At 44.4% G+C, this 25,803-nt stretch overlaps 2 protein-coding genes across 4 annotated transcripts in view; one reads left to right on the top strand and one right to left on the bottom strand.

The window, feature by feature from the left end:
• The window catches only part of eif3ea (eukaryotic translation initiation factor 3, subunit E, a), an 82,960-nt gene that overhangs the window by 32,521 nt on the left and 24,636 nt on the right, over positions 1-25,803 (bottom strand). Inside the window, exons 6-9 of the mRNA XM_063197999.1 lie at positions 24,764-24,889; positions 23,674-23,798; positions 15,065-15,191; positions 11,145-11,246 (exon numbers count right to left, since the gene is read on the bottom strand). Coding sequence (XP_063054069.1) covers positions 11,145-11,246; positions 15,065-15,191; positions 23,674-23,798; positions 24,764-24,889 — 480 coding nt within the window. The remainder of the gene's footprint in view (positions 1-11,144; positions 11,247-15,064; positions 15,192-23,673; positions 23,799-24,763; positions 24,890-25,803) is intronic.
• On the top strand, positions 1,608-6,609 carry LOC134448314 (uncharacterized). 3 transcript variants are annotated; one of them, XM_063197998.1, is made up of 2 exons: positions 1,608-2,387; positions 2,511-4,092. In XM_063197998.1, exons 1-2 carry the CDS (start codon positions 2,115-2,117, stop codon positions 3,111-3,113), a joined length of 876 nt encoding a protein of 291 aa, XP_063054068.1. In that variant the 5' UTR covers positions 1,608-2,114; the 3' UTR covers positions 3,114-4,092. The 3 variants fall into 3 exon arrangements, with proteins under 3 accessions (XP_063054068.1, XP_063054067.1, XP_063054066.1); XM_063197997.1 differs by adding an exon at positions 5,928-6,609 and having other exon boundaries at positions 1,615-3,120; XM_063197996.1 differs by adding an exon at positions 5,935-6,609 and having other exon boundaries at positions 1,616-3,120.

Raw genomic sequence — 25,803 nt, 5'->3', positions numbered from 1 at the left:
AACTTCTTTGACACAAATAGGTGTCCCTGCGTTGTCATTTGATCACTTGATATTTTTAGCTGGCCGGGTAAGCTACAGTTAACATTTGTTAGCATACCACAACCAGGAAGCAACAAACAAGCTACTTCTTGTACAGTGCTGGCAAAAAGTATTGGCACCCCTTCAATGCTGTCAGATAATACTCAATTTCTTCCAGAAATTGCAATCACAAATGCTTTGTTATTCATATCTTCATTTGTTTGTCTTTCAATGAAAAAAACACAAAAGAGAATGAAAAAAAGTCAAATTAATGAACATTTTACACAAAACTCCAAAAATGGTCCGGACAGAAGTATTGACACCCTCAGCCTAATACTTGGTAGCAAAACATTTGGTAACACTTCCAAATAAGGGGCCATAATTAACAGTAAAGTAGCTACAAAATAATACTTAAGTAAGGGTTAATAATCATTACTTAATGCCACATTAGACACATATTAATTGTTATTAATGCATTAGTAAGCAGTTACTTAACTATTAGATAACCATTACGTTGTGTTACAAGTTAATTGCATATTATTATTTAACTAATAGATAAGTAATGGCACAGTTAATAGTTAAGTAGCTATCATGTTGTACTTAACTAAGGACCAAAATTAACACTTACTTAATACAAAAGTAAGGCATAACTAATGGTTAATTAATACATAAATATTGGGTTTTGGGACCCTTATATTAGAGTTGGCTGAGGATAACTAATGGTTAATTAATAGATAGATATTGGTGTTTAGGACCCTTATATTAGAGTTGGCTGCAGATAACTAATGGTTAATTAATCGATAGATATTGGTGTTTGGGACCCTTATAATAGAGTTGGCTGAGCATACCTAATAGTTAAGTAATTAATCTACTGTGACATCTAGTTTTCACTCATTCAAATCACTGTAATTGTGGCAACAGGAGCCATTATATAGCAAGGATTGGACGTACATTTCTCAATGATGGTGGGGTGATGAGATGTAATTTTTTCATGTACCACTTATTAATTTTAATGGTAAAAACCCTACAATAAATGCAGAATATTATGAAGAGTAATAGTTTTGAAGCGAAACTAAACCATTCCTTTGTGATAATGAAGTTAATGTTTGAGAATATTAGCTCAAAGAAGTGCAGTGCATGATGGGTACGCAATCTACAGACAACAATATTTCGGTATTATTTAATCATTAGATATGCCTTGCTTTTGTATTAAGTAATTGTTAATTAAGGTCCTTAGTTAAGTATTACCTAATAGCTACTTAACTATTAACTGTACCCTTAACTTAACTATTAGTTAACACTTACTTAAGACAAAAGCAAGGCATATCTAATGATTAAATAATATCGAAATATTGTTGTCTCTAGATTGCGTACCCATCATGCACTGCTCTTCTTGGAGCTAATATTCTCAAACATTAACCTATTATCACAAAGGAATGGTTTAGTTTCGCTTCAAAACTATTACTCTTCATAATATTCTGCATTTATTGTAGGGTTTTTTACCATTAAAACTAATAAGTGGTGCATGAAAAAATGACATCTCATCACCCCACCATCATTGAGAAGTGTACATCCAATCCTTGCTATATAATGGCTCCTGTTGCCACTATTACAGTGATTTGAACGAGTGAAAACTAGATGTCACAGTAGATTAATTACTTAACTATTAGGTATGCTCAGCCAACTCTATTATAAGGGTCCCAAACACCAATATCTATCGATTAATTAACCATTAGTTATCTGCAGCCAACTCTAATATAAGCTATTCCCGTCGAGGAGCTACTCGGACGAAATTAAGTTTCTTCTCGTTTTTCTCCTAAAAGCTTTGTCTGAAACTTACAACTACAAACAACTGATTCGATGTAGTATTACTTTAGCGCTACCTTGTTATCACTCTTACAACAACATAAGCACATAGGCTAACCTCCCCACCATCCAAATAGATTTTTGCTTTCCACCAGGCTAGCCTACATAACTTTTTTTTCGCGCCGAGCCCTACTCGGCTTTAGTTTCACCTCACCTCATAGTCAATTTTGCAACACTACACCAACTATCTCGCAAAAATAACCTTTTCTGCTGCATCCGCAGACCTAATTATGGCCAACTCTACCTGCGCCTGCAGTGATCTAGCTAATGCTAATGAAAGACTAGCCAAAGCCAACATGACGATTGAAACACTTAGACGTGACATTCGCCGGCTACAATGCGAGGTAGTCATAAAATCCCATAACACCACGTTGAAACACCAAACCAGTAATACTAGCGCCAACCTAACTACACTATCTTTTTTCCCCAGCCACAGCAAACACCAGCCGAAGTCCCCCCCGAATCCACCGTGCTCCACTCCCGCGCGTCGTAGCTGGACGGAGGTGGTTAACGGCGGCAGGGGAGTACTGCAGAAATGTTCACCACCTCTAGTGACTAGCAATCGTTTTTCTGTACTTGACTCAGTCATCGATGCAGAAACTGACCCTGTCCCCCCCTCCCACCAGGTGCCCAAGCCTCTACCACAAAGAGTGCGACCCAGAAGCCGCCGGACCCTCGCTACCCCCAGGCAAATCACCCGAGAGCAGCCTGCCCATTCAGAACCCCGGCGACCATCAACAGTCCTCATAGGATCTTCGATGGTTCGCCACGTAACCCTACGAAACGCCCAGACGTGGTGCCTACCTGGAGCTCTCGTAGCCGATGTCCAGTCGAATGTGCCGGACGCGCTGTCACAGTATCCTACTGCCACAACTCTCATCGTCCACGCAGGCTCCAATGACATCCGGCTGCAGCAGTCTAAAAAACTTGAGTCCGATTTCCTCTCCCTTATTAATACCCTTAGCAGCACTGGAAAAAAATACGCTATCTCAGGCCCCATCCCCTCTGTTTGTTTCTCTGCCTTCCAGTTCTCCCGAATCCGCCAACTGCACGTCTGGCTGATGAGACACTGCCGCCAAGAAGCCATTCCCTACGTTGATAACTTCTCCGCTTTCTGGAACCGCCGAAACCTCTTCGCACGAGATGGAAGGCACTTAAACAGATCTGGCGCTCGTCTCCTCGCGACCAACCTAGAGCTGACCCTCGAAGCCCATCGGTCCTTGGATTGACTAACAGGTGTTTCAAATCCAAAGCACTACACCAATTTAGACACTGCGTGCCCAATAGAGAGTTCCCCACTAGCTATCCACGCTGTCACTACCCGTAGGAAAGCTCGCAGATATAGACCCTCTGGTTGTGTACACAACAACCTAATTACGATTGCACCTGAACGCATAAACAATAGCTCTACTACTTTGAATGTTAATGCTGCATTACTTAACGTGCAGTCCTTGACCAACAAAAGCTTCGTAGTAAACCAGCTGGTCTCGGACAAAAACATAAGCTTTATGTTCCTTACCGAAACATGGCTTAAAGACGACGGGGCTGCTACTTTTATTGAGGCTTGCCCTTCCGATTACAAATTCCTTCACGCCCCGAGACCAAAGAAACGAGGCGGAGGCGTAGCCATACTTTTCTCCAACAAATTTAATTGTACTAAGATGAATCTGGGCTCTTTCTCTTCATTTGAATACTTGGCAATGAGGGTCCAAGCAAACCTCAAACTGATCATTATTGTTCTGTACCGTCCACCGAAATTCTCTTCGTCATTTCTATCTGATTTCTCCGCCTTCATGTCGGACGTACTTACTAACTATGACAAAGCAATAATTGCTGGCGACTTTAATATCCACGTAAATAAATCAGATGACGCAATAGCCAAGTCTTTCTTAGACACATTAAAATGGATTCGGTCTCGTCCAGAATGTTACAGAACAGCCTACCCATCGAAAAGGCAACACACTTGACCTTGTTATTTCACATGCACTTGATATCAACAATATATCGGTCACGGACGTCGGCCTCTCCGACCACCACTGTGTGTTTTTTGATTTTGACATTTCAACACAAATTAGCACACCCAACAATGTCATTCACAGACGACGCATTAATGCCTCTGCTGAGCTTAAGATTTCAGACCTCATCAAATCAGGTGACCTACTAAATGGTCATTGCACACCTGATGAAATGGTTGATAGCTTCAACAACAACTTAAGAGGAATTCTAGATAACATAGCTCCAATTAGAACGACGACAAGAACCAGAGCTAGGTATTCACCTTGGATGAATGACTCACTTAGAGCCTTAAAAAGAAAATGCAGAGTAAACCGAGCGTCTTTGGAGGAAAACTAAAATTAGAAGTCCACAGACAATCCCTTAGGGATGAGATCTCCTCCTACAATAATGCGGTACGCTCAGAGAGAAAAGCATATTTTTCCAAAATCATAACCAGACAACCAGCATAATGCGAAAGTTCTTTTTTCCACTATTGACCACCTGCTTAATCCAACACATAGCAATAACAACCTAAATGCAGCATCACATGCCAAGTGCGAGGAATTTGCTAGATTTTTTAATAAAAAGATTGCCGACATTAGAGAAGGCATCCAAGGTGGAAACGCAGCAACCTCTGTCGCCCACTCAGGCGATACACCGAGGGGAGGGTTAAACCCCCGAGGAAGACCTGAGAGCTTCCAAAAGTTTTGTCCAATTACAGAGGACGACCTCTGTAAAATAGTCAGGGAAAGTAAGCAGTCTACCTGCAGCCTTGACGCGATCCCCACATATCTTACCTAACCTTTACTGCAAATTGTTAACACCTCTATGCTTACAGCATTTTTCCAAGCTCATTCAAAACAGCCATGGTAAAGCCACTCCTAAAAAAGACAAATTTAGATCAGAATTCTTTAAACAACTACAGACCTATATCAAACCTCCCCTTTATAAGCAAGGTACTAGAAAAAGTTGTATTTAAACAGCTTAATCAACATCTGGCTGGGAATGATATCTTGGAAAAATTCCAATCAGGCTTTAGAGCCAACCATAGCACCGAAACAGCACTAACCAAAATAATAAGTGATCTTAGGCTCAACACTGCCGCAAACAAAGTTTCAGCACTTATCCTCCTCGACCTCAGTGCCGCCTTTGACACGATAGACCACAACATACTAATTGACCGCCTTGAATCTTGGGTAGGCTTGTCCGGTCACGTCTTAGAGTGGTTCAAAACATATATTACAGGAAGACAGTTTTTTGTCACCATCGGAGAATACGTCTCCAACAAGTATGATTGTGCCTTTTGGAGTTGCTCAGGGTAGCTGCTTGGGCCCTCTCCTCTTCTCTCTCTATATGTTGCCCCTGGGCTCCATCATCAGAGAGCACAATGTTGATTTTCATAGCTATGCCGATGACACTCAACTATATATCTCTGTCGAGCCTAGCCAAACCACTGCCATTCATGCCTTGACTAAATGCATGTCTGCCATTACAGATTGGATGAACAGTAACTTCCTAAAATTAAATGAAGATAAAACTGAAGTGTTGCTCATTGGGCCTAAGAAAAAACGTGCAAAACTCCACTCAAGCCTAGGTGACCTAAGCATACACATTAAAGATAAGGTTACTAGCCTAGGTGTGGTCATAGACTCGGATTTGAGCTTTGAGCCTCACATTTACAAGATAACAAAATCTGCTTTTTATCCATCTTAGAAATGTCAACAAAGTGCGCGGCTTGGCCCCCCGACAAGACGCTGAGAAACTTATTCATGCCTTTGTCACCAGTAGGATAGACTACTGCAATGCTCTTTTCTCCGGTCTCCCAAAAAAATTAATTGACAAATTGCAACTCATTCAAAATTCTGCGGCAAGAATCCTAACAAGAACCAGAATGAGAGAGCACATCTCTCCTGTCTTGGCAGACCTGCACTGGTTACCTGTCTCATACAGAATCGACTTTAAGATTCTGCTCACAGTATTTAAAGCATTAAATGGACTTGCCCCTAGCTATATCTCAGACATGCTCTCTTTTTATGCCCCTGCTCGAGCTCTCAGGTCCACTGATGCCAAGCTGCTAAGGACCCCCACCCCCCCGCAGAAGAAGATCGGCGACGCCGCGTTTGCCTGCTATGCGCCCAAGAGATGGAACGCCCTCCCCATCGAGATCCGATCAGCCACCTCCGTCGACCCCTTTAAGAAGCAGCTGAAGACCCACCTCTTCATCCTTGCCAACTCCTAGCTGCCAAGGCGTCATAGTGTCCCAGCCGCCGCAGCGCCCTTACTACTCGCAATCCAGCCCTGGCAGGGGGCTCCCCTAGGTGGCCGCTGGTCTCTGCCTGAGGTTTCTTCCTGACTACTGGGGGTCTTTTTTCTCAGACCTCACTGAGCTTTTTTTCCCCCTCACAAACTATGAATCAAGCGAAAGGGAGTTTTTCCTCACCCCTGATGCCACCAGGGGCCGCACCTGAGCGCCCAATCTCTGTGTGACTATCTATGACTTATGATAGGCCCAGCCACTATGGACCTTACACATCTAAGAATCCTGGTCCTAACCTACGTTGACCTTATGACTCTACATTCTCTGTCTATCTCTTCTTCCTCTGCCTTCCTGCTTTTTCTGCCTCTCCTCTATACCTCTCCTTTTAAATCTATCTCTAACAATGTTTTTTCCCATTTGTTAAGCACTTTGAGTTACATGCCTTGTATGACACAGTGCTATACAAATACAATTATTATTATTATTATTATTATTATTATTAAGGGTCCCAAACACCAATATCTATCTATTAATTAACCATTAGTTATCCTCAGCCAACTCTAATATAAGGGTCCCAAAACCCAATATTTATGTATTAATTAACCATTAGTTATGCCTTACTTTTGTATAAACTAAGTGTTAATTTTGGTCCTTAGTTAAGTATAACCTGATAGCTACTTAACTATTAACTGTGCCCTTACTTATCTATTAGTTAAATAATAATATGCTATTAACTTGTAACACAAGGTAATAGTTATCTAATAGTTAAGTAACTGCTTACTAATGCTCAACATATGCATTAATAACAATTAATATGTGTCTAATGTGGCATTAAGTAATGATTATTAACCCTTACTTGAGTATTAGGTTGTAGCTACTTTACTGTTAATTATGGCCCCTTATTTGGAAGTGTTACCCAACATTTAGACAAAATAACTGAACAACCACTTCTGATAACCATCAATGAGTTTCCTACAATGCTCTGCTGGAATTTTAGACCATCCTTGAGGTGATTTGAAGGGTGCGTTCTCCACACTGCCGTTTTGAGATCTCTCCATAGGTTTTCTATGGAATTCAGGGGTGGACTCCTACATTATGCCGCAAAATTTGTTGATCGTCTTCAGACTTCATAATTCCATGCACACGGTCAAGCAGTCCAGTGCCAGAGGCAGCAAAGCAACCTCAAAACATCAGGGAAACTCTGCCATATTTGACTTCAGGGACTGTGTTCTTTTCTTTGAAGGCCTCATTCATTTTTCCTCTATTCATTTGAGTTAGCAGGAAAAAATAAGGCCTTCAAAGAAAAGAACACGGTGAGGGAATGACGACGAAGCTCGCAACACCCTTGGGAAAGCACATCAATGGCAAAGATCGCTGATTGGTCAGAACGCCGGCACGGTTTGAAAAAACAACAGGTTGTTCTCATCAACAATCTTCGGAGGTATCGTTCATCGGGGCCAGACTAAATTACTCCGGTCTCACATTTAGGCTGGAAGAAGTTGGAACTTTGTACACAGCAAGTTATGTCTGATTTACACAGTTCCACAAAGGGACAATAAGCAGAGTTCTGTTTCTGGAGGTTCTGTAGTCAATGAATGGTACAGATGCAAGGAAGATGGCTATGTGCACATATTAAAAGGGTAAACATCAAAGGAATACTAGACTTGCATGTCTTTAATTGGATCACCTCTAAATGTATTGATAAATAGGTATTATTTTATTAGGCTATTATTAGTAGTATATATATATATATATATATATATATTTTTTTTTTTTTTTGTTAAAGTGAAACAGGAAGTGACAGAGCACATTGGCCAATCTAGGCTAGAGGCTTCCCAGAACCTTTCTGCCGTGTTCCTCCATCACCCACCACCAAACAGATGGACCAATTACAGACCTTCATAAAAAAAGACCAGGCCCATGAGTCACAGGCTTTCCCAGATGACCTCTCACTCTACATCTCCATCTATGTCTCCATCTTTCTCTCCACCTCTCTCTCTCTTCACCTCTCCATCTCCATCTCTCTCTCTCCCCATCTCTCTCTATCCATCTCTCTCTATCCATCTCTCTCTCTCCCCATCTCTCTCTCTCTCCATCTCTCTCTCTCTCTCTCTCTCTCCATCTCTCTCTCACTCACCCACCCCCTCATTGAACGTCTTACACCGTTTCCTTTCTTGCTCCCTCACTCATTCACTGTCTTATAATGTTCCCACTCACTGCTCTCCACTCACTCACTTTGTTTAGTGCTCACATTCTCCACCACCACTGTGCTTCGTGAAACGGCTAACTATTGATGACCTCTCAATCTCCATCTCCAACTCCCTTACTCACTCACCCACTCCGTGAACGTCTTACTCTGTTTTTGTTCTGGTTTTTTTTACCCTTGCTCTCTGCCTCACTCACCACTGAGATGACCTCTCAGTCTCCATCTCCATCTCACTCACCCACCCACCCACACTGTGAACGTCTTACTCTTACTGTTTTCATCATGTACTTTTTTATCTTTTCTTTTTGTACCCTTGCCTCTTTTGTACCTCTTTGCCTCACTCACGTCTTTACTGCCTTCCAAGACACAGCAAACTATTGATGACCTCTCAAGTCTCCGTCTCCCTCTCCCTTACTCACTCACTCACCTACTCCATGAACATCTTACTGTTTTAGTTCTGGATTTGTTTTACCCTTGCTCTCTGCCTCACTCACATCTTTTAAATGTTCACATTCTTCTGCACTACTGCCTTAAAGGGGTATGCCACTATTTTGGGGCTTACTACAGTTAAAATCGTTGGCCAGGGTTTATAAAGGTGGTAAAGTGTCTTATTTTTCATGTAAGCCGTTGTCTTGCTTTAAGACAAGTTAAAAGAGGGAGCATGTCGCTAAGCTAGTGAAAGTCAATGGATCCATGTAGCATGCTACAATGCTACACGGATCAATTGACTTTCACTAGCTCAGCGACATGCTCCCTCTTAACTTGTCTTAAAGCAAGACAACGCTTAACATGAAAAATAAGACACTTTACCACCTTTATAAACCCTGGCCAACGATTTGAACTGTATTAAGCCCCAAAATAGTGGCATACCCCTTTAAAAACACAGCTAACAGTCGATGACCCCTCAGTCTCCATCTCCATCTCACTCACTCACCGACTCTGTGAACGTCTCACTCTTACGGTTTTCGTCTTGTACTTTTTTCCTATTCTTCTTTTTTTACCCTTACTCTCTGCCTCACTCACATCTTTTAAATGTTCATTCTCCACCACTACTCCTTCCACAACACAACTAACTATTGATGACCCCTCAGTCTCCATCTCCATCCCATACTCACTCCATGAACGTCTTACTCCGCTTTCTTTTGTTCCGTTTTCTTTTTACCCCTGCAATCTACCTCACTCGCGTCTTTTCAATGTTTACATTCTCCACCACTACCGCCTTCCATAACACAGCTAACAGTCGATGACCTCTCAGTCTCCATCTCCAGCTCCCTCACTCACCCACTCTGTGAACGTCTTAAACGTACTGCTTTCGTCTCGTCTTTAATTGTCTTTTCTTCTTTTCTTCTTTTTTTACCCTTGCTCTTTGCCTCACGCACATCTTTAAATGTTCTCATTCTCCACCACTACTGCTCTCTCCATGACACAGCTAACGGTCGATGACCCTTGCTGATGACCAAAGGGGTCTAACTCCCTCACTCACCCACTCTGTGAACGTCTTACTCTTGCACTTGTTTTTTTCTTTTATTTACCCTTGCTCTCCGCCTCACTAAATGTTCTCATTCTCCACCACTACTGCTCTCTCCATGACACAGCTAACAGTCGATGACCCTTGCTGATGACCAAAGGGGTCAACTCCACTCCACTCCACTCCACTCTACTCTAGACTGTCCGCATGAGCAAGTGGCTCTGGTCTGGCCTGGTCTTCTAGTCTGGTCTGGTCAGACCCAGACGGACAACTAATGAGAGAAGCAGAGTTCAGGAAAGCCCAGCGGGGACCACACGACCACAACGCAACATTTAACTCACTGGCAAATACTCACTCACCAGCCGGCAGTTGGACCAACAATGACTGGCTTTATCACTCTGTGCTTTTGTGTTTGTCTATGTCTGCGTGTGCGTGTGCGTGCGCGCGCGTGTGCGTGTGTGTGTGTGTGTGTGTGTGTGTGTGTGCGCGAGAGAGAGAAAGAGAGGTAGAGAGAGTGAGTGAGCTTGAGAGTGAGTTTGTGAGACAGTGTGAGTCTGAGTGCGTGTGAGTATGTATTCATTACTCCTTTTACCAAATGGAGATAGAAGGGAACGAAGATATACATCATAAAAGCACAGGAAAAAGGACAGGTTGGAACACTGCTTTGAACTGAAGCATGCTTGAAAAACCAGAGCTTCTTTTGAACAGGACAAAGAGAATACAGGTGTGTGTGTGTGTGTGTGTGTGTGTGTGTGTGTGTGTGTGTGTGTGTGTGTGTGTGTGTGTGTGTGTGTGTGTGTGTGTGTGTGTGTGTGTGTGTGTGTGTGTGTGGTGTCTGCGCGCGTGTGTGTTGAGGACTAAAGGCATGGTGGGCAGCATCCATAAAAGTTTACAGGCAGTAGTGACCCGTGTCCATTGGTGTTTTTTTTCTCTTTCTGACATTTGTTTTTGTGTGCCATCACCACTAAGGGAGTGAGTCAGAGAGAAAAAACACACACACAAGGGGGCCAGCAGACTGTGCGTGTACACGTGTGTGTGTGTATGTGTGTGTGTGTGTGTGTGTGTGTGTGTGTGTGTGTGTGTGTGTGTGTGTGTGTGTGTGTGTGTGTGTGTGTGTGTGTGTGTGTGTGTGTGGCAAGCAGTGGGCGGCTGGCTAAGGTGTGTGTGTGTGTGTGTGTGTGTGTGTGTGTGTGTGTGTGTGTGTGTGTGTGTGTGTGTGTGTGTGTGTGTGTGTGTGTGTGTGTGTGTGTGTGTGTGTGTGTGTGTGTGTGTGTGTGTGTGTTTGTCGACCAGGGTGGGAGGAGCGGGGTGGGGGGTGCACAGCTGGGACTTACCGACTCACACTCTCGCAGTTTCCGCTGGGCGCTGTCAAAGTCAAAGTTGACGTAGAGGCACTCCACAAACTCGGTGATGGGGTCTTTATAGGTGTAGGACTCCTTAAATCAAACACAAAATGACCTGTTAGCGTCTCAAATGTGGCCTCATAAACACGGTAATGATTTAAGAACTGGGGCCTATTCTACAAAGCCGGTTCGGGAGTAAACCAGGTTAAGTTAAGAGGTAAATAAATCATAATAGAAGAGCCAGGAGTCTTCATTAAAGGGACAGTTTGGTCAATTTCAACATGCAGTTGTAATGCTCACACTACCCTGGACTTGGCTGAAGAAGAAGAAAAAAAATCTCAGGCACTGACGTTTCCGAGATCCTGGTCATTGTAATGGGGGCAGCTCTTTGTTTACATTTCAAAAAAACATTTTTATTTATTCCCAAAACATCCAAAAGGTTATAAAACATCAGCAGACAACTAGCAAACAGCAGTACCTTTTGGGAAAATATTTGGAGTTGGCCTATGTTTTATTTTTTAAAAATGTAAACAAACGCTGCCCCCATTAGAATTGCTCATATCTCGGAAAGGGCTGAGCCGAAAAATGTGGCATCACCAGGTACTGACAAGTCAAGGGTAGCGTGAGCAATACAACTGCATGTTGAAATTGACCAAACTGTCCCTTTAACCAGCATTGTAGTATAGGTCCCTGGAGAATAAATAAATACATAAACAAACAAACAAGTAAGTAAGTAAGTAAATAAGTACGTTAGTAAGTAAGTAAGTAAGTAAGTAAGTAAGTACGTTAGTAAGTAAGTATGTACGTAAGTAAGTAAGTAAGTAAATAAATTCATTCTACGGGAGAAGTAGCACGCAAACCAGCAAGGCTAAATAAAGGCAGTGTTTCCTTGAAAGGAAATGATGTATTGTGAGTGTATTTATACCCCAGTGCATCTGTTTTTATATGACAGCATATGTGTGTGTGTGTGTGTGTGTGTGTGTGTGTGTGTGTGTGTGTGTGTGTGTGTGTGTGTGTGTGTGTGTGTGTGTGTGTGTGTGTGTGTGTGTGTGTGTGTGTGTGTGTGTGTGTGTGTGTGTGTGTGTGTTGGTGTGTATAAATGTGTTTATGTGTGAAAGCACAATGATGCCAGTGTGCCACGCCTCGGGGCCTGAGAAGCTTTGTGATTAACCAATCAATACATCATAAATCTGTCCACGATACTATCACGATAGTACAGTCTGTGTGTGTGTGTGTGTGTGTGTGTGTGTGTGTGTGTGTGTGCGCGCGTGTGTGTGTAAGTGTGAGTGCAAGTGCGAGTGCGAGTGCGCGCGTCTTGACCACGACAAGGCACAAGATGTTGTTTTTTTTAAAAACTATCGGTCTTCGGGTCTTCCCTGGTTCCTGAATGCTTGTCATGTTTGCGAAAACCACGGCAGAGGACAGGGCCAGGCAAGGTGGGGGTGGGGGGTGTAGCACGGTGAGCACATGTTTTAGTGATTACAGGGGTGGGGTGAGGCACTGGAGGTGGAGGTGGTGGTGGGGGGTGGGGGGTGGGGGTGGGGGGCATGCTTATTTAGACTTTGAAGTCATTGATCTAGGAAGAAGCTACTGTTATTGCGCGAGGAGGACAGCGCAACACTACAATCAGAGCGTCCAGCACCATACATCAACCTTAATGGGTTCAAGACAACCCACCCCCCACCCCTGACGCTTCTCCTAGCATCCCGTCCACCTCCTCACGCCCCAACCCCCCCACCTCCCCACCTCCCTCTGGCAAGTGGAAAAGCCCAGTGATAAACCTTCTTCCAGGCCACACTAGTGGTTAACAAAGAGAGTGGGTTTCTATTTTCAGGTCAGCCGGCGCGCGCTCCCACAAACTCACACACATGCTGCCCAAACGCTCGTTGTAAACATGTACGTGGACACACACGCACACTGACACACACACACACACACACTGACACAGACACAGACTCACACTGACACAGACACACACGCACAGAGTCCCACGGTAAAATGTTCGGGCATGCTAGCCTATGCTCTGTAATCAGATGTGGAGGCTTGTGTGTGTGAGCATTAGCAACGCAAAACAACACCAGCTACTGTGCGAGCAACAGTTTTGGCAATCTGTGAAAAACACCAGCACCATGAGGTCATGCACACATAATGGGGCCAAAGACTATTCCATGGGGCTAGCATACTTAGGGCACTCAGTTGTTTGCAAATGGTGCAAATAACTTTTTTTTTAATCAGTACTCCATGGGCCCTCTACTTCAGAGGCGGGGAACCTTTTTCATTCCAGGGGCCTCTTCGAATTCCTCCAAGGGCCGTAAATGTCCTCCGAGTTCCGTATGATGAACACAAACCAGGATTTCCCCCTGCACTCTAGGCCTATATTGAAGGCAACCACTTTTAAAACAGACCCACCTTCTCTGGGTCCCCTGGATATAACTTAATTGTATTGAAAAGGTAATTTCTAAGATTCCTTTACAAAATATTTCATATTTCATGTGAAGCTGCATAATATTAAAATTATATCGGTATTATATTGGTATACGTAAAAGGGCCTCGAGACATAGGTTCCCCACCCCTTGCTCTACTTTGCTAGGGGGATACAAAAGGAACCGCTCACAGATGAGCCAGAATGTGCCCTCCAACCACACCTACGTCTTGATGAGGGTGGGAGGGAGGTGAAGATGGATGGTGCTGACACGACATTACATGGACACTTTTTATACAGAGCTACAGATATTACATTACATTACATTACACTTAGCTGACGCTTTTTATCCAAAGCGACTTACAACGATTTAGGCACGGGGTATTAGTTATAGTGCGTGGAGTATGGGGTTAGGTGCCTTGCTCAGGTGCACTTCAGCCATGGATGAAGGTTCTGGTAAGGGTACGATTGGAACTTACAACCCTCTGATCTAAAGACCAGCACTCTATCCATTGAGCCATGTCTGCCCCATTACAGTGTATTGGCTACAGTCCCTGGAGCAGTGTGGGGTTAGATGTCTTGTTCAAGGGCACTTCAGCCATGAAGGAAGGTAGGGATTGGTAAGGGTAAGGATTGAACCTGCAACCCTGCGATCTACAGTTGAACTACCTAACCAATAACCACAGCGATAATGTGTGCATTTCTGTTTATAGCCTCCTACTGCCTTTGATGCATGCCAGGTTATTTTCTAATCGTTTTCTTTTTTTTCCCTTTTCTATTTCAATTGTTTCTCCAATTGCTTTTCCAATCCGTTTCGTACGTATATAAATTATGCTCCTTGATTTTTTTTGTTAAACTACGTACGAAATCAACGGTTGTGTGTTTGTGAAAAACTCCACGCGCGTCGTGCATGTGTAACCGTCTCGCACGTAGAGTAGTTGAGGGGGTTGGCAGGTTGCGGGCGAAACTGCCAGTGGGACCAGCGGTTACCAAACTTCACCATTTCAAGGGGTGCAACTTCATTTTTTTTTCCCACCAGTCACGGTGGCAGGTAGATTTTAAAATCTACAAGTCACTAGCCATTTTTACCACTAAAAGTGACTGGTGGGTTGAAAAATGTACCAGTCAGCCCTGAAATGTACCCGTCCTTGGCGGGTGGACGGGTGCTTATTTCCAACCCTGGACATACCAACATATTCCAGCCAAGGGCCCCCTTACATGGGTTATGCCATCCCATTTTTTTTCTGCGTACCCCCTTTCAAAACCATAATCTAGGTCTGTGAGGCAGTGTTAAGCTTATTTTTGGTTAATTTTGGAGTACATTATTTATTCAGCATATTCAATTATTTATCTTCTTTTACTATAATTTTCATGCCAACCTGCTGTGGCCCCCCGCACACCCCCTAGATGCCTCCGAGAGGTCTACCCGGCCCCCACTTTGAAAACCACTGTTCTAGAACTAGAATGAGTGTTCAATGTTCTAGAATACCTGCTGAATGACCTTCACCAAGTCCTTCAAGACCTGCCGACGCTTGCGGACATCCTTGTTGGTGATGACAGCCGTGGTCAGGTAGCGAAGCACGTGTGGACACATGGTCTGAATCGCGTTCAGGTACCTGGGAGCGAGAGAGAAAGAGTGTGAGAGAGAGAGAGAGAGAGAGAGAGAGAGAGAGAGAGAGAGAGAGAGAGTCATTTAAAAAAAAAAAAAACACAAGTCATGGAAACATGCACAACAGCCAAGCCCAAGGGCTTGTTCTGTTGTTTTTTTTCCTTTTCTTTGATATTTTCCCCCTACCTCCAACTGCCGAATGAAAAACAAAAATGACCTGACCCAAACATGTCAGCGAATGTTGAAAAAGCGGCTCCTGTGTACAATGTTGAAAAAGTCCTCTTTTTTTGTAGCGGCTTCTGTATACAACCATGAGAAGGGCTGGAGCAGAGGCTTTGAGGGTGGTGTGTGTTGTGGGAGGGCAGGCACAATGGAGGTGGTTGTGTGAGAGTGCGCTTGTCTGTGTGTGTATGTGTGTGTGTGTGTGTGTGTGTATGTGTGTATGTGTGTGTATGTGTGTGTATGTGTGTGTATGTGTGTGTATGTGTGTGCGCGTGCGTGTGTGTGTGAGAGAGAGTGCGTGTGTGTGTGTGTTGAGATTGGGAACGTGGGGCAGGCATGATGGAGGGGGGGCAGGGGGGGTAAGGGTAAGGGTTTGGGGGTGGTAGGAGGGAGGGAGGGGAGGGGTGGAGAAAACCCCCTCTCTGGATACGGATCACTGACCACAGTCCTGCCCAGTAGCTGAAACCCAATCCACCAGGGGCTTGTTTTTCAGCCACAGGTCAACTGGCTGTAGGCTGAGTGTGGGACCGGGAGGCAGAAGCTGTGTCTAGCTGTGTTTTTCGGGACCATTACAACCCCTGAGACAAGGCTTGCTCTAGACAATCACCAGAAAAACTAAAAATGGACCGGAAAAAAAAGAAAAATGACAAAAGGATAAGGCACTGATTCAGCTGGTCTGTTGAGAGGGAGCATAACTGATGACAAAGATCATCTGAATCTCTCTACATGTGGCAGCCCACCCATAAAACGCCTCTCCCAGCCCTGATAAGATGGTATTCCCTGTATTACCCCCACTATCTGCATGGTCATCTTAAACAACTCCTCACCCCCTACCCCAACTCTAACATCCCGTCTTTCCCCCACGCAAGTCTTCCCTCCTCCTCGGTGGGGAGCGATTGGGTGATGACTTGTTCTGGGTTCACAACATTCCTTGGACCACCAAATTCAATTTCAAAGAGGAGGCTCTTTCAGGGTTTAGAATAAGGCAATACATGTTATGTCCTTCAGAAAGAGAGAGGGAGAGATGTAGGGATGGAGGGAGTGAAGGAAAAGACAGGTAAAACGCAGTTTAATTAGCTGAAACAAGGGGCATCAGGGGGTGGCCTTTGAGATGTTGAGAGGGGTTAAAGGATAGTTCCGGCGTAAAATGAAAGTTTCACCATCGCTTTCCCATGCCACATAATGTATCTAATGATGAGCCATTCCGGGCAATGCCGCGCCGTTATGGAGTTAGCTTATTTTAAGCTTTTTGGTGAAAAACGCAGCCAACGCATCACGGCGGGGCCAATTATAAACCTATTCTTTTCTGATGTTTCCCCGCTATAAACAACTTCAAAAACGCTACACACTTCATCACAAAGGTCTCGTCAATCAAACCGAGGCACAGAGAATGTCATCGGACCACACAATCTTTCACTGGCCAGTGTTTTCAGAGGTGTCTCACTGTTGCAACTCTCTGACCCGGATGCCAGGGCGCGCGAGGTCAGAAGGACCATTACGCAACGGAGGAGGGCTGGAGGAATTTATAAAGTCGTACTAGAAGTACTCTTACAGATGTAAGTACACCACCAGTGGTGTGTTATTACAAAGCTGAATCCATGTTATAATATACCGTGTTGCAATTACTTTGTAAGAGTAGTCTGCCTACCTGTACTCTCCATGCAACTCTTCAAATCTGCTGCCTGCACACACGGTAGTAGCGATCCCTCCGGGTTTTTACGCCAGTTTCGTCCACTTCTAACGTTATTAGCCATTCCCGTAATATGGCTGGTTTAGACAGTGGCAGTCGGTGAAAACGGTCGGGGTTCCAGCTTTTCATTTTACGGTCGTAGCCGGTGCGAACCGCGGACCATGTTTAGCCTACCTAGCCACCTGATTGAGTAGCCTGCATCCGGGTCAGAGAGTTGCAACAGTGAGACACCTCTGAAAACACTGGCCAGTGAAAGATTGTGTGGTCCGATGACATTCTCTGTGCCTCGGTTTGATTGACGAGACCTTTGTGATGAAGTGTGTAGCGTTTTTGAAGTTGTTTATAGCGGGGAAACATCAGAAAAGAATAGGTTTATAATTGGCCCCGCCGTGATGCGTTGGCTGCGTTTTTCACCAAAAAGCTTAAAATAAGCTAACTCCATAACGGCGCGGCATTGCCCGGAATGGCTCATCATTAGATACATTATGTGGCATGGGAAAGCGATGGTGAAACTTTCATTTTACGCCGGAACTATCCTTTAACAGTTGTGGGATGAGTGGTAAGGGCCGTGTGTGCATGTTATAAGAGTATGTGAGCATATGCTGGGGTATGGATATATTGTATTTGTGTGTGTATGTGTGTCGGTGTCTGTGTGTGAGTGCTTGCATAAGTGGGTGGCTGGGGTGGGGGGTTTGGGCTGTTGGTGGGGAGCGACTGTATGATGTGATGAGTTGTTCAGGGTTCACACCATTTCTCATGGCCCTTTGTTCTCGTCTTGAGGCCATGGCAAAACCACAACGCTGCATGCTGTGCTGTTGATTACCTCCTGAGCACCGAGGCCTCTAGTACCCATGAGCCAGCGGGGGAGCCCTGGGTCACTGAGAGCCTGCCCCCACACCCATACCCACCACCACCCCCCTACCCTTCTCCAACCACAGGATGCATCATCATTGCCTCATGCCAGGGAAGGAATTGGGCTTGCCCCCCCCCCCTCAAAAAACCTGGTTCACTGAGGCCCTGCTCCCCGACCCACACTCATACCCACCACCACCACCACTACCCCCAGCCCCCTGCCCTTCCCTTTTCCCACCAGAGGACGCATCACCCCATGCCAGGAGAGGGATTTTGCTCCAAAGGAAGCCTGGGGCATTTTTGGGTAGCCAACACTAAATTGTGAACCAGTCTCTGGGCAAATACAAAAACCAACAGCATTGGCCCGTGAGGACTGTCGGCCCACCGGGAAATACCCCGCATGCCAGATTACCAGTCTACAAGTTCACAAAACTTTAGGGCTGACCCGAAAACGGGTTTCGAGTGGTGAAACACAGCTTGGCACAGGCTGTCCAGAACCAGGAGTCCTCCTTTACCTTTCCTTTTTCTTTCCTTTCCTCCCCATCGCTTCTCTCCATTTTCCCAATGGATAACACTTTGTACCTGCTGGTAACTGGAGATGGAAAAGAGGGAGGCAGGAGGGGAAATCAGGACGGGGAAAATGAAAGGAGAGAGGGAAAATGGAGAGCAAAGGAAAAGACAGAAGGAGAGAGGGGAGGGAGGGAAGGAGGGAGTGAGAAACGGAGAGATGGAGGGATGGAGAGATGGAGGGATGGAGAGTAAGCAGAGCAGGCCTCCGCCGAGGAAGAACAGTTTGCGCAGTTCCAGTTTCACGCTGCGTCCAGGCAGGGCTGGACTAATGCACAGGCTGGATATGGCTGAAGCCTAGGGGTCCCCACCTGCCAGGGGGCCCCCGGATTGGCAAAAGTCAAAACATTTGACTAGATGTGACATATCTGTCGAGTCAAATATAGTTTTTACTCTTATTATTACTCCTCTCCAGAGTTGGCAGACATACTCTTAATAACTAGCCTGTAATTATGCCTTTGTAATATTGGTGCAAAATGTGGCTTCCGGGCGGGGGCCCCACAGTAACCACTACCCTAGGGGCCACGGGCCATCTTAATCCGTCTCTGCATCCAGGGAGGAGGTGGGTGTGGGGGCTTGGGGGAGGCAAATCATGCAAAACCTAGAGTTCACTCTGCAAGCTGCGGGGTAGTATTACCCTGGTATTATCTTTCCTGTTTGCACCTACATCATGGGTCATCTTATGACATTACTCCTGCTCTTCGCCAGCCGCCCGCCCTTGGACATGCTTTTTTTTTAAATGCAAGAATTCGATAACCGATGTTCGGGATCATCTTCATCTGTCGCAAAAAAAGAAAAACTTGGGTTTCTGTTTTTGTTTATCTGTCCTGGCTGCTTCACAGTTCAACAGCACCCTTGACATAACCTCCTAATATAAAAAAAAGAAAAAAGAAAAAGAAGCGTCAGATCTCGATTTCATGTGTTTGGACAGAACTGAGGAGCTTAATTGAGTGATCATAGGCACGACAATCAGCCCAATCTGAGCTCCCTTGACATCCATAATAGACATCGTGACTCGAAAACAATCTGCCACTACTCTGGATAATGTCTGGTATTGTTTTTTTTATGTTTCCTCCAAACTATTAACGTCAGCTTTCAAAACCGCCGATAATATCCACCAAACCGCCGGTCACGAGGTGACAAATTATATGAATAATTTGAAGCAATTATCGACATCCAATAATGTTTGACCATTTTTATTTTTTTTTAAAGGGGGAAGCAATACAATTTCTCCTCTATTTGGAAAACCCTGCTGGCGCTGTTAGTGGCCAGAACATTTACTGTTCAAGGCCCTTCAAATCTGCACCATCCTGCCTAAAGTAAACACCACAGAGGATCAGGGGCAGATTCAAGCTAACTTTTCGGAGACTCCGGGTTAACTAAAGAACACATGCCCTCTCGTGTAGAGGACGTGGGTGTTGGTGTTTTACAACAAAAAGTAAACACATCACTAAAAAAAAAACCCAACAAATTCCAGATGACATTCAGTTCTGGTACCATGCATTGGATGACATAACAGCCTGTATATATGGGTTCTGAGTGTTTATCAACACGATGTTATGAGGAGGAGCAAGACACTGCCAGCCAACCACGCAAGCAAATTTTTTGACCGACAGCGGTTTCCAACAATCAGAGGTTGAGTTCTGCATAGTTAGTTTCGCACAGTCAGGTTATAAACAAATTTTAGAACCCATGTATAAATCAGAACCAAAACATTAAAGGTGCAGTAACTTAAATTAGACCGTGACATTTCTTTTTCCGAGAGGGAGTTTTGTAAGTCATGGGTTAGGGCAAGCTTTCTTACAAAGTAAGGCTTTCTGAATGGCTACAAGTTAAAAAAAAACATCCAGATAAGGTCTCGTCTAAACATGTTCTCTTTCTCAGTTTTTTTTTTTTTTTTTACATTTTTTTTTTTTTTTTTGCCACAGGCGTTGGGTCAAACGTCCAGCTGAGGTTTGCACCACAGGTCACTGGTCTTGGCCCGGGTCCAAAGGAAACTAGTGGTCAAGACAGGGAGAGCTGGGCAAGCCTCACTGGAGGAAAAAAGAAACGTGAAATGGTGCTTGTTTGGAGAGAAACGGCAGCACTGCACTAAAGCTTGAGCTTGATGCCTGTGTAACTACAGAATGGTAAGGTTGTCATGAATAACAGGGTTCCCACTCTAATTCAGATATACAATTCCATGAGTTTCCATGACTTTCTAGACCCCAAGAAAAAAAGAATTTCCATGACCACATCCGTACAAAAGAAATGACGTTTAAAAGTGTGAAACTACAAAATGGTAAGGTTGCCATGAATAAGTTTCTCTACTACTCTGCTCTAATTGCAGGGCTGACGTCCTTCTCTGCATTGACTTGCAAAACTAAGGGGAGGGTTGTTTAATAAAGACTGACTTATCTGGTTTACTGTAGCAATTAGGGTTTAGATTCGCCTATGTATTTGGTCAATTATACAAAAAAACCACCACATCCACATACATACAATCATCATGACAAAGGTCAATCGAAAGGTGGTGAGCAGATTTTAAGTCAGCCATCAGATTTCTTTGAGTACACTTAGTCTCTCTAAATCGCAGCCACATGATAAAACAGACCATACGATACAGGCCCAATTGGTCACACACACACACAAACTTACCATTGCACATACATAAAAAATGATCTCTAATACTTTTTTATTTCTTTTTCTTTAACCTTTATTTTTATGTGAAGCACTTTCATTTGCACCTGTGTATAAAATGCGCTATAAAAAATAAATGTGACAACACTGCAGACAGACCTGAAGAATCCCTGAAGAACCCACTTTCAGGCTGCTGCTATCACGACAGGTTTCAAGTAAACATTATGAAAGACGCCTCAAGAGCCAACAAATAAACTCTTCTGAACATTTGTGAAACACTTAGAGGGAGGCTTAGAGCTTCTCTTGATCACCCTCTTCAAACTAAGAGTGTTAAGCATTGCAAACGAAAAACCTCTTAACTTTTTAGATATAGACCATAGTTGCCACTTCTTCTGCCCCCGCTTGGAGCCTCTCGTCTCATCTCATTCTCATCTCATCTCTCTCCTGCCCACCATCTGGAGTGGAGTGGTCAGAGTGGTGTGGAGAGGAGTGGAGTGGAGCGGAGCGGAGTCAGGGGCGGAGCTATGGGGGGGGCAAGCAGGGCATTTGCCCCGGGGACCCAGGGCCCTCTTGTATTGGTGGTGGGGGCCCAATTGTCACCTTGGCAGGTCGTATGGGGGGGCCTATCTATGTCTTGCCCTAGGGCCCCGGGTGCAATTGCTCCGCCACTGAGCGGAGCGGAAGTCAGCCTGGCCGGCCGAGAAGCCAACCTGCAGAGGTGGTTTTGGACACTGGCCTCTGAAGTAAGGATAGACCAATATATATATATCGGTTCGATATCGGGCTGATATTTGCCTTTTTTAAGTGTATCGGTATCGGCCGATACGTGTGTGGTTTTGGCCGATACGAAATACTTATTATTTTATGTCATTCTTTTTTTTTTAAAGCTCCAAGACACTTTATTACTTGATTGTTAGACATTACTTGATTGTTAGAGTGGGTGTTTAAATGTTACAAGTTCTACCTCAATTTGATAATGTTTAAGGAATGTTTATTTTTAACTTGAGACCTGGAATATTTGTCATGTTTCAACCTTTTTTTTAAACCCATATTTAAATCTGTATCGCATCGGCCATTTAACAAGGCCGACAGGCGGACAACAGATGCGTCCCTCTATGCCAGTTCCAACTATGCCATTTTTCCCCCCAAACGCCCCCCTGGCCTCCTCCTAGCCTGTCAACGCCCCCCGAGGATCATCATGGACACTCCAAATATTGTGGCAGGCAGCAAGGCAGCAAAATGGCGAGACATGGCTTTATTTTTTTGCAGTTTAGGGTATAATAAGCTTATCATCATTCTTGGATTTGGAAAAGAACCATAGGCTATGATTTGAAATTTCACATGTGTATTGTATATGTATAGCCTAGATGAAGTAGGCTACATTACAAATTACCAGACATTTATTAGGCCTAACAACCTTTAGTATCACGCCATTTCAGCATTATGTGCATGTGGGAAAGAATCTAAACATCGACAAATAATAAATAAATAAAACCGTTTGGGTGAATCATGCGCTTATGGGTTGACCCTTTAGGTGAATTATGGACTTTTTTTCAATACCAGCTTCAAGGCACAAAGCAGTGAACTTCCGTGCCAGAGTTTATCAAATGCACACGACTGCAAAGCAATTACGAAAGACGCGTTCTCTCCTGTACTCTCTCTGAGCGCAACGAAAAGCACCATTGCCCTTCCAAATGGCAGTTGGTTTGATTTTTTAAACTCACTGCAGCATTATTTTTAAAAACACGCATTTTGTGCATTAATAACGTGAAACTCAATTACCCAGAATGCTGCACGTGAGCTCTCTACCCGATTCTGGAAAACAAACATGGCGGCAACTCGCTTTACCAGAAATATTTACTACCTTAATAATGTGTTAATCCGACGCTAGATTTCTTAACTGATGAAAATCGAAGGCAGAAATCAACCTTGTAGTGTCTAAATATGAGGTCGATTGGTCTATTTGTGGCGTACATCACGATCGGCTGAGTTGTTGGCCTCACGTTTGTCAGTTAGCATGTGGCTAGGCTACTTTTCGCCAACGTTAGCATCCGGTTTAGTATAGAAAGGCTATGCTTGCACGCATTCGCTCCGTAGTCTGCCGCCTTGTGGCCACAGGAAGGAACAATTTAAAGAAAGCGTTTCAGACGGACAACAATTGAATGAAAGCGTTTCAGACGGACGGACGGACAGACAGACCCTGTTATAGAGATGCTGGACGCATCTAAAAATCTGTATCGGTCGACCCCTACTCTGAAGGTGCAACATCAGCATTTTTCCCCCCCAAACTCCCTCCAGCTCCTATTCCTCCTCCTCCTAGTTCTTCTTTGCTTGTGGACTGCGGTGGGCTGTTCGACTGAACGACCGGCCCGACCGACAGAACCGACCTGAAGCGAGCCATCGAGTGAGTGAGTAGTGAGGACCTCATGCTCTTTTTATTGAAGGCCGAGGCAGAGGCCAACCCCAAAACCAAAACAAAAATCCCCCGCAGCACACCAGACATAAACGACTGTTAAAAACTGCTTAAAAAGGTGCTTACTGTGGCTGGTAGAGGAACAGCTCAATAATGTTGTCTCGACCTTTGGGGTGGTTGAAGAAGACGAACAAGGACCAGTGGATGAGCCAAGTCCTCTGCTGAAGGGATTGCAGAGGGGAGCTGACCGACTGCAAGGGGAGGCAGGGGGGAGAACAAAAAGGACAACAGTGTTAGTTTGGAAGTCGAGAGGAGAACGCGCACGAGAGAGAAACAGGAGAGGAGGTGATGTAGGGGAAATAAATGGAGGGAGAAAAGTCTGAGGGTGAACAGGGTCATTTAGCCTTCTTTCTCAGTAAAAGCTCAAGAGTCAGCTCTCATTAAAACAATACATCAACTTGACCTTAAGCTGCAGGGCTACTATTTCGCCAATACCAAATTCAAAATAGATTCTCTGAGGTCAGAGAACATTTACTGCTTCTACGCTTCCACAAGCCAAATCCTGCACCCGTTTCTCTAACTCTTTCCCACCAATTAAAAATTGGGACGTGAGCAACATAACTGCAATTTAGGGTTTTTCTAGGGTCCGCAAAAAGGATGGCGGGGGGAAGAAACAGTCAAGTAATCAAAGTAGTTTTCTAAGGAGAACATGGGGCTGGATCTGCAAGCAGCTGATAAAAGCCACAAGGGTCAGAGAAGATACAAGGATCAAGAAAAGACACGAGTATGAGACGGAGCATAAACAAAGAGATGACACTGGAGAAATGACACACGAGCTACAGAAGCTACAGCAGAAGAGAAGAGAAGAGACGAGACGAGACGCAACAGTACAGACAGGGCCAGATTAACCATAAGGGCCATCGGCACAGTGCCCAGGGGCACCAACCATTTTTGACTGAGGGGGCACCACAAGACCCAAACTTAACAAATATTGTTTACAAAGGGGGTACCAGTGAGGTATAGTTCCCAGGGACACCACATTGACTTAATACGGTCCTGAGTACAGCAATAGCAAGTAGCATCAGTAGCATGGCATCAGTGCTGTGGCTCTTTACAGAAACCCAGAGGTCAATATCACGAAGGCCTATGTAAACGAATACGAGAGTGGTGGTGTCCGATTTTCGGCGGGTATGCGGGGCGCAGGCGGGGCGATTACATTGTTATCGATAGTCTCCCTCAAGCGGGACAGGTCCTCCATGGCAGCCTCCCAGTTCTGCATCAGGATCTCGGAGGCCAGCTTCCCCCACAGCGAGCTCAAGGCGTTCCTGTCTGTCGACGGCACCTGGGGAGACAAACCAGAAAGACAACACAAGAGGTGCAAATGTGTGGATTAAATTAACTTGTAAAATACTGTAGAGGCACTTCACACACACACCATGCCAGACACACGCACAGGCACGCACGCCACGCACGCACACACACACACATCATTGACCGACACACGCACGCACGCACCTTCAACAGGCCCTGAATTACTGACATGACAGTAGCCAGTCACGTAATACAAAAATATTGACTATTGCTCACTACCTCAGTCAGTCAAATGTATTAAAGACAGCAAAAATACTTTGTAATGGCAGAATACCTCTGGATATTCATTTCCAGTACAATATTGACATGAGAGTTATTTTCAATTTGTTTTGATTGCATGTTTAACTGTAACGACGGCTTACCACAACTGGTATGAGGCATTAGAATTTAATTTTATCAGGACTATTAAGATATTTTGTAATGTAGCCAGTATCAAAATAATGCAGTGTGATTCAAGTGTTGCATTTAGCAAGTTTTTGAAACTAGAATGAACAAAGTACAAATTGTACATTGTACAATTACTTGTTCTGTATGCTCCATATAATGTTTTTTTTTTCATTCACAATAATTCTGTATGAGAAAACACCAAAAGGGGCCACTTTCAGGAGTAAATCATTCATGGCATATATATTTTATACAAGTACTTCACCATTTTTCCCCCGTATGGATTGACAAGGCATATTTGTAGGCTACAGAAATATGGTTATGCTGAAACATTGCGATTGGACACACGGGTCATTCTTGAAATTTGGCACAGTCAGTCAAAAAAGATACATATCGCAAACTGTGGAACGTGAACACTTCATGACAGGCAATCTCCATTTGTGGTCTATTAGTTGTTGTGATGCCCTGAGACAAGACATTCAAATAACATCTTAATGGCCA

This window comes from Engraulis encrasicolus, chromosome 5, assembly GCF_034702125.1.
Source record: "Engraulis encrasicolus isolate BLACKSEA-1 chromosome 5, IST_EnEncr_1.0, whole genome shotgun sequence".
NCBI lineage: Eukaryota > Metazoa > Chordata > Actinopteri > Clupeiformes > Engraulidae > Engraulis > Engraulis encrasicolus.
The sequence above is the reverse complement of the archived record's forward strand: the minus strand, read 5'-3'. Positions and strand labels throughout refer to the sequence as shown.